General features: G+C 37.9%; 1 protein-coding gene and 1 pseudogene across 1 annotated transcript; both read left to right on the top strand.

The window, feature by feature from the left end:
* Positions 1–259: 259 nt before the first annotated feature.
* LOC104225805 (peroxisome biogenesis protein 7) lies at positions 260–2701 on the top strand. The gene is made up of 2 exons (XM_009777669.2): positions 260–1013; positions 2112–2701. Exons 1-2 carry the CDS (start codon positions 470–472, stop codon positions 2516–2518), a joined length of 951 nt encoding a protein of 316 aa, XP_009775971.1. The 5' UTR covers positions 260–469; the 3' UTR covers positions 2519–2701.
* A 1331-nt stretch (positions 2702–4032) lies between these two features.
* On the top strand, positions 4033–7191 carry LOC104225804 (protein ecdysoneless homolog; annotated as a pseudogene).
* The last annotated feature ends 1782 nt before the right edge of the window (positions 7192–8973 follow it).

Below are 8973 nucleotides of genomic sequence, written 5' to 3'. Positions count from 1 at the left end.
ATATTTTTAATTGTTCACGAATATATTTGAGACAAAAAATAATATAGTCAGATTTCTTTATAATAATATCTCTAAATAATAATATTTTACTATAAAAGTCAAGCTTTTCTGAAATTAATTTTATGTTATGTTATAATATATGTTCTGTATAATAGTATTTTGCTATAATATTCAAATATATTCAATAATAAAATTGTTATAGAGATGTTTGACTTTATAGCTCTGCGGGTCAATAGTCTACAGAAAGGAAGGAAATAGCTTTAAGGTTTGGATGAGGTGAACAATGTTTAACCTAGCCTACCTAATTAAGGAACTGGGTTGGATTGACCTCATAGTCCAAGGCAATTTCACGGTCTAAAGTACCGTCCGTCCGTCTGTACATAATTTCCTATTCCCGAGCGGATAAAGTTACATCGAGAAACCAAAGGGTTAATCCCCCAACCACCAGCACCACCAACCACCGACTAAGATGCCGGTATTCAGAACCCCCTTTAACGGTTACTCCGTCAAATTCAGCCCCTTTTACGAAAACAAAATCGCCGTTGCCACCGCACAGAATTTCGGCATCCTTGGTAACGGCAGAGTTCACATTCTTCAGCTCACTCCAAACGGACCCATATCGGAAATCGCCGCTTACGACACCGCTGACGGCGTTTACGACGTTTGCTGGTCTGAAGCTCACGATTCCCTCGTAATCGCCGCAAGCGGCGATGGTTCTGTGAAGCTCTACGACCTTTCTTTGCCTCCCACCAACAACCCGATTCGTGCCTTCAAGGAACATACACGTGAAGTACACGGTGTAGATTATAATACAGTGAGAAAAGATTCCTTCTTGTCAGCTTCTTGGGACGATACTGTGAAGCTGTGGACAGTGGACAGGAATGCTAGTGTACGGACTTTTAAGGAGCATGCTTATTGTGTGTATTCCACAGCTTGGAATCCAAGGCATGCTGATATTTTTGCATCTGCTTCTGGGGATTGTACTACTCGTATCTGGGATGTCCGTGAACCAGGTTTGCTGTTCCCAAATATTTTTCCTTGATCGATAGTTTGGTTCATACAGCTTTTTAAGGATGTATTTGGTTGATCTTTGCTTTGAATGAGTACTTAAGAAAAAAAACTGTTAATTTGAGCTGATTTGATTTGGTTGATAATTCAAATGCTTGATTTGTTATTTGTTTAAAGGCACATAAACTAGGCACCATATTTGTGGTTGGTTTGTTTTTCAACCATAGCTGCACATGGAACTAAAGGGTCTAAGTATTGAAATGTTTAGAATGTGGATGAGTTGAAGCAAGTTTATGGCTTGTTTTTATTTGCTTTAGAGCATAGACAATGGGACAGTTTTTGATTCCTTGGTAGCTTCTTTGAGCATTGAAGTTTGCGAAAAAAAAGTTAACGGGACTATGCGCTTTAATCATGTTAGAAATCGCCATTAGAGAGCTCTGCACACGTGAGGAAGAAGAAGAGGGAATTTGGGAAATTTTCCAACTGAATTTACTGTACCAACTGAATTAGTTATATACAACTAATTGTGAAAGCTAAATAATAAAAGACCCCCCTAACTCCTAGTAATTACATTTGGGTCCCAATTACAACGAACTCCTAATCTAACTTCTAATCCTCTAATTTCCAATAAATCATTCAAGAAAAAAAAAATTCAGTCAGAACATCGAATTGTGTTTCTGCATATACGTGTACAACAACAACAACAATCCAAGTGTAATCCCACAGGTGGGGTCTGGAGAGGGTAGTGTGTACGCAGACGTTACTTCCACCTTGTCAAGGTAGAGAAGTTGTTTCCAAGAGACCCTCGACTCAGAAATAGTCACAATATAATCGAAAAGAAATACATCAATGGAGAAACCATATAAAAAATAAGCAGTAACAACTAGTACTAGAGATCTATGTATAAGAAACTACTAGAGTATTGATGATAATATAGGTATGAAAAGAGAATGTGCTCAACGTCCTACTAACCTTTTACCCTAATTCTTGACCTCCACACCCTCCTATCAAGGGTCATCTCCTCGGTAAGTTGTTCAGCATGTGTGAGTATTACATTTAAATTGTTAGAACTTATTAACTCAATTAACTCATGGTTTGTGTAGGGTCTACCATGATTCTGCCTGCACACGAGTTTGAAATTCTCTCATGTGACTGGAATAAGTATGATGATTGTATCATTGCAACCGCATCAGTTGATAAGTCAATCAAGGTTTGGGATGTTAGGAATTATAGAGTGCCAATTTCCGTGCTTAATGGGCATGGATATGCAGTGAGGAAAGTGAGGTTTTCACCACATAGAGCGAGTGCGATGGTTTCATGTTCATATGACATGACTGTTTGCATGTGGGATTACATGGTGGAAGATGCACTTATTGGGAGGTATGATCATCACACAGAGTTTGCTGTCGGAGTTGATATGAGCGTTCTCGTTGAAGGGCTATTGGCTAGTACAGGATGGGATGAACTTGTTTACGTTTGGCAACATGGAATGGACCCTAGAGCACCCTGAAAAAGGGAAGTCAAACTTTTTCTTCTTTTACTTTAATGTACCTTATTTTAAGAGATGAAGTGATACCAGATCTTGTTTTTTAGTTTCTTATCATGTCTTCTGTTGAAGTTGTAAAATAGTTTGAAGTATCATTGCATTTAAGATTATAATAAAACCTTGATGAATAACATTTACACCCAACAACTTAGATGTTTCAGAAAATATGCACTGTATTCAATTCCTTTGGGTTCTTTGTTGCAAGTTTGGAATGTCAGTTCCCTGAATTTCTTAAATATTCGTCAGAAGTTTATTAGGGGCGGTGGGTGAGGTAAAAGTCGCATAGAAGGCAATATCCTTCTGATTGTCTTTCGTCAGATTGTTTGCTTAATGGCAATTGAATGACACTTTTACTTATGTGCCTTCAACCAGACTCTTCTGGGAGATGCATTGCTAATCAATCATGAAGACTCATTCTTCTTATTTTATTGGATCGTGTTAATTCTTCTCAAATTTCTTGCTTGTGGGATCATTATATTTCAATCAATAAGTTATGGGGGTTGTATTGTCTTTATGGTGCATTTTGAGGGATAATGGATTACTCAACATGCTCAACCACTCTCTATCGGGGGAAAAGGATAAAGAGTTGCTGATGTTCAAAGTGACTTCTTATTCGGTTTTCAATTTTATGAGAAGTTGCATTGGCTATTACGTTATGGTATTAATTGATGTGGATTATTTTGTGAGACTATGGGTTGAGCCGCTGAGGTCGACAAATGTTAATATTTGAAGGGTGATACTTTTACGCGAACATGGAGATGCTCTTGATTCCTGAAGAAGTATCATGCCGGAGTTCTGCTGAATCATTAACCTCCTATTTGGTATAAGTGCCATGAAGTTATTCGATGTTTCTCTACAGATGATAGTAAACCTTCTTTTATCTAGTTAACTGCGGTCCTTGTATACTTTGCTTTGATCTGACTGCAAACTCTTTTTCCTGGGTAGATTTATTTCTACTGGCATCAGGCTTACAAGCAGTGTCTAGTAGCAGCGGGTATGACCCTTGGTAAGTTTATCCCCCCCCCCCACACACACACAGACACACACACAAAGAAGAAAAAAAGGATAAAACAAAGAAAATTGCTCACTCGCTATTGTAAACTACAGCAGTATTGTGATATTTGTAGAAGGATCAGTTGACAAGCATATTGAGTCTTGTATTGGGAAGAAGAAAGTAAACTTTTAACTTTCCTTTTTTGAGAGGAACTTTTAACTTTTTGATGATGGGTTCAATTCAAGGCCTGAAGACAGTTTGGCTATGTAGAAAGCGCAAGGTCCTTTCTATGAGGATTTGGCAATGCTATTCCTTGTCAGTATTTCTGTATCTCAAGGTTCATGTCTCCACAAGGTTTTGCTGCTGGAATCAACATTTGCTATATTCTTTATGCTTACAGGGTCTTCTGCAAGTTGAAGTTTCCTTTCTGATGTTAGTTTAGAGAGAAAAGGGAAAACAGAAGCAGCTGGAAACTAGGGCAAGAGGTAGAGTTAAAATGATTAATGTTGTTTTCTGGATTTTATTTCGCTTGAAATTGATCAGGATTTAGAGTTGTGTCATACATACAACTACAATCCTCTGAACTTATGAAACAGTATTTTAAAGGTTTAATCAGATTAGTTTTGAACTTATAAACAGTGGTTTGAAGTTCCAAACTACTGCAAGTCTGCAACTGAACTTCAGTTCAATGGTTTAGAGTTTGAAACTGCTTGTACCAAACTTCAGATAAAAAAGAAGCAGAAAAAGAGGAAGAAGTAGAACCGAAGAGGAGCAAGAAGAGGCTGGCTCTAGTCTTCCACTTATGGCTGAAAAAGTTCTTTTAAAAGCAGACAAAATTTAAAGAGACACCTCAAAAAAGGACAGGGTGATATTTCCTGCTTTGTAAGGAACTAGAAAGGTTTGCCCATGCTATGCACGGGCCAAACATAGAGAGAGACTATTAATAATACTTGCTCATGTTCCAGTTTCATTACCAAAAAATCATGAAGAATCTGCTACATGACTAACACCAGAACTCTGAGTTTAATTAATTAGAATGAGCACATTTACACATAATACAATATTCTAAGAACCCAATGAGCAATAACGTAATAGCTCAGCACTGCAAATGTGGCGGAAGTCACCCCTATTTCGCTGTCCAGGGAACTGTTGACTAATGACCTAAAAAATGTGTGAAGCAACATTACATTGCCCTCCTCATGCTCTTTTAGCTGTTGAGGCGTTTTACAATAGTGATATCGACACGATGAAGTTCACGGCAAAGATGGAGAGGTTTTTAGGGGGTGGGGGTAGTGGGGAGGAGTTGGTTAGGGTGGTGGTTAGGATGTCTAGGGCAATGAATTCACAGTTGGTGCAGCAGATGTTTCAGGAGCCGAAATGCTATTCGGGTTTGCCACCTAGGAGTGATGTGGAGGGTTATGAGGATGCTGAGCTAGGGATGAAAATTACTTGTGGGTTTGAGATGATGTATCAGTTGAGGAAGAAGCAGGGGATTGAGGGAGAAGGAGGGAGTACTTGGGAGGCGTTTAAGCAGAGTCTTGAACGGAGTGGATATTTTGAAGGGTTGTTGCAAGGATCAAAGGAACATAAAAGATTGATGCAGAATGCTGAGGAGTATTACAAGAATAGTTCACTGCATGCTAGAGAAAGGTACTTGCTGTTTGTTAGTTTGTATAAAGCTTGATTTTTTAAAGATGAAATTATAGTAGATGCACATTTACGTTCGATGAAATAATAGTTCATTGTTAGAATTTGTTTCATAAAATTGATACAATTGGTTACTTGGGTAGGTTGAGTTTGAGCTATATTTGTCATTTGGGGTGTGTGTGTGTGTGTGTTGTGAGGTTCCCTGTCAAAGGGGGGAGGGTGTATGCAATGGCTTCATGTAATGAAGTAACAAACAAAAATGTGGGTGACATCGTAAGAGCACCACTAATGATATCTGCAGATTTGAGTAAAAATAAATTATGCCATCGTGTTCATAGTACAAAATTTCTGCACATCGGGTAAAAAATTATGGACATTGCATTGTCAGGATCTATGTGGTATCACTGGCAGCTTCACGTATCCTAGGCTAAAATGTCTCTTCAGTGTGTCTGTGTAGCTTTAGTTGATTTATGATACAACATCTTGTGACCTACCATATGCTATGGACTTCCATTGCAAGTTCAAAATGTTGTATACTTTCCTATCTGTCCTAGATGTGAACAAGGAAAATTTGAAGCTTCTGCATAGCAGAATTTGTGTATACAGTACTGATACCGGATTTTGTAAACCTTTTACCCTATTTATTTAAAGAAAGTTGGAGCTGGATGCGAACCATGATCTGAATCTTCCAGAGAAACACATTTTGTCCAGTTGTTAGTCTTTGAATAATTACTTCTTACCTTACTAAAAGGAAAGCTTGAAAATGTAATGTAAGTGATGTGGTCGTATTGTTTACTGTAATGGTCACATTTTTCTCTTTGCTTGCATTTTCACCAATTTCCCCTCTTATTGCTCGATATGCTGATATTACTGTTTATATTAATCTTGTCTGAGATGCCCTTGTGTGTCATATAAGTATTCCTTAACGTGCTATTAACTAACTATTTAAAAAAGCAGTGATATACTAAGTGCACTAGTTCGAAGAATAGATGAGATCCTTGGCCATCCTGAGTCTGCTGACTTTAAGGATCAGGAGCTGCCACCGTCTGATGATGATTCATGGCTTTATGATGGGTAGGATGAGCTAAATGCCGCTCTTCAAGAGAGGCAAAAGGAGATGGAACTTTACAATTCAAAAGGAAACAGAAATCGAAAGAGCAGGATGGGCCCAACAATGGTTCTGATAATTTTGATCTTAAAGATATATCAAAGTCTATGCAAGCATTTGTTACGAAAGTGGCCAGCTATGAAGGTGCAGAGGTTCCAGAAGACAGGTTTTTGTCCTTCATTCTTTTCATTTCAACACGTGGAGTATCATATGCTTGATCTCTTTTATTTTGCTTTTACTGACAAGAGGTTACATTGTAACATCTTATAATTATTGGGTTTATGCTATTTGGATTAACTGACTTGTTGATTATAGTGATTGTCTTTGTACGTATTCTAGGGTGCAAGGGTAGAATTAGATCAGATAGTTATGAAGCAAGAGACTGTTTATATTAATATTGTCTAAATCTGGTCATAATAATTAAGTTCCTTGTAATAGATATAAGGAGGGCTAGTTTGGTTAACCCTACTGTATCTATATTCTATGTTAGCAACATCTCTTTGAAAATAAAGGTGTACTTAGTCAAACTGGTGAACAAAGAAGCACGTGCGTCCCATCCTCCAGTAACTCATTTTGGCCTATTCTCTACTTCCTATAGGAGCGTATAGGAAGTGGACTTTGATGTGGATGGATTTATGAAAGACATGTGAAGTCATTTGTGAGGAGTCAGGGCTCTGGAGACACGGGCAGTGATGTTGATATAGAAGAAGAGTCATCATGGGATATGTAGTTTGGTGACTCACGTTTTTCTATTTCTTCAAGTCGATCTTTTTAGTAGCAATAGCCAAATTGCTAGTATTTATTAACTTTACATGCAGATTGGAATTTTTCGCTTATATTTATAATATTGGTGTCTGTGCCAACGAAAAATTGCCTAGTGTTAGATGGATATCTACCACCTTTTTCTGTCAATTTTCCTACTATATGTATAGGTAAGGTGGGAGGGGAGGTGCGGGCATGGAGAGGGATTTGCAACTTGGTCCCCCTTAGGCTGGGTTTGGTTTAGGTAAGGTAGTGGGGCGCTGGATTATTTTTCTCGTTCAGTATGTAGGTGAAATGATAGTGGGAAGGGTCAGCTACTCCTCCATGACAAGCTTAACCCGTCCAATTCTAATCTGTCCAAACATGGACAAGAAATCACTTTTATATTGGGAAGTCAACCAGGTAGTTCCCCCTTCTCCTCCCTCTTCCTGGAGGAACTTAACATAGTATTGGTGTAAGTTCATCTTTTGAATTTCCTTTTCACTGATTCTACAACCCCAAACTCCTACCACAAATACTAGAGGATTGGGGGTGGGTGGGTTATGCTCAACATTATAACCTCCTCTACATGTTCCACCCCCCCCCCCCCCAAAAAAAAAAAAAAACCCAAGAAAGTGCAAAATAAGAAGAAAAAGAAGTGACATTTATTGGACATGCAGATGAATCTGAAGATGAGAATGATATCGCCGAGAGCTATCTAATGATGATGATGAGAAAGGTTCTGCTTTCGTGCATTCGTATTCGGGCTCTCTGAATGAGGAATTGAGGGCAGCCCATTAAGTAATACATTTGTCCATGCACATGAACAATCCGTTAAGAAAGATGAGGTTAGCCCACACTTCCAATTAAATCTATATTTGTTTTCTGATCTTGCCTGGAGATCAGGTTTCAGCTTGTTAAATTTACAGTTCAATTCTGGGCCCCGAAATCATTTTAGCATTAGCAAAAGTGTTTTATCTGGTAGAAAATGGTTCTTGTAAAGTCATTTAGCTTGTTGCTCGAACACCCCCATATTCTGTAAGTTAGGGATAGAAGACCGGAAAGTGAAAATAGTCATCGTACATTGCATTTCTAGTTACAAATGATATTGCTAAGATCACTCATTGGACAAATATATGAGCGGGGAACATCTAATGCTACGGAAAAGCATGGAAGAGGAGTTCACTCCAGTAGGTGTGGATTTCAATCTTGTAAAGAATTTCCTCGATTCATTTTCTTCTCAAGGACTTCCTTTACATTTGCTTGGACTAATGGGTCTACAGCTACCACCACCAGATGCTAGCAAAGGGAAATAAGCATATATTTGTCCTGCAGCTTATTTTTCTTCCTTTTCTGTATTCTGATTGTTTATGATTGCCATGGAGATGATGATGGTCTAGAGGCTAAGCTGAAGTTAAAGATCGTTCACGTTCTAGTGTACAGTCGGAGTTTATCTATTGTGTCAATCGAAAAATGTTGTTGCAAGGGATGATATTTATGACAAACATACTAGAACTATTAGATATAAACATGAGAGAGATGAATGACAGATACAAATTAGATGTCATTAAGTATCGGTTAATACTTAATAACAACTTTATTAGCTCGGTTTCAGATCATTGTTAACCAACTGTTGAGCCATGTTAAAAGTGCAGCTTTGCTTGTCAGCTTTTTTTGGTTAAATAACAAGTAGCACCTCTGTTTTTCTTAGAGCATTCTTTCTCGTCTTTAAAGACTTTACAAGCAGTAGGTAGTTGATGAAATTCCCCAATGAAATAATTGAGATAAGTATTATGGGTCATGGACGGTTTTCGGAGCATAAATAAATAAATAAAAGACTAAGTGTACTAGTATTGTTGTTTAAAAAGTTTATTATGACTTTGACTGAGCAAATCCACCAATCAATACTAGTACTAGTATATAAGAAAG

The sequence above is a fragment of the Nicotiana sylvestris genome, chromosome 7, assembly GCF_000393655.2.
Source record: "Nicotiana sylvestris chromosome 7, ASM39365v2, whole genome shotgun sequence".
Taxonomy (NCBI): Eukaryota; Viridiplantae; Streptophyta; class Magnoliopsida; order Solanales; family Solanaceae; genus Nicotiana; species Nicotiana sylvestris.
This window is presented reverse-complemented; position numbering and strand designations above follow the sequence as displayed.

What these genes read in the sequence shown, in the direction of transcription:
- LOC104225805 (XM_009777669.2), top strand. Translation starts at nt 470, where the DNA reads ATGCCGGTATTCAGAACCCCCTTTAACGGTTACTCCGTCAAATTCAGC. An exon ending in CTGGGATGTCCGTGAACCAG is followed by an intron (nt 1,014 to 2,111) that starts GTTTGCTGTTCC and finishes TGGTTTGTGTAG; the next exon opens with GGTCTACCATGATTCTGCCT.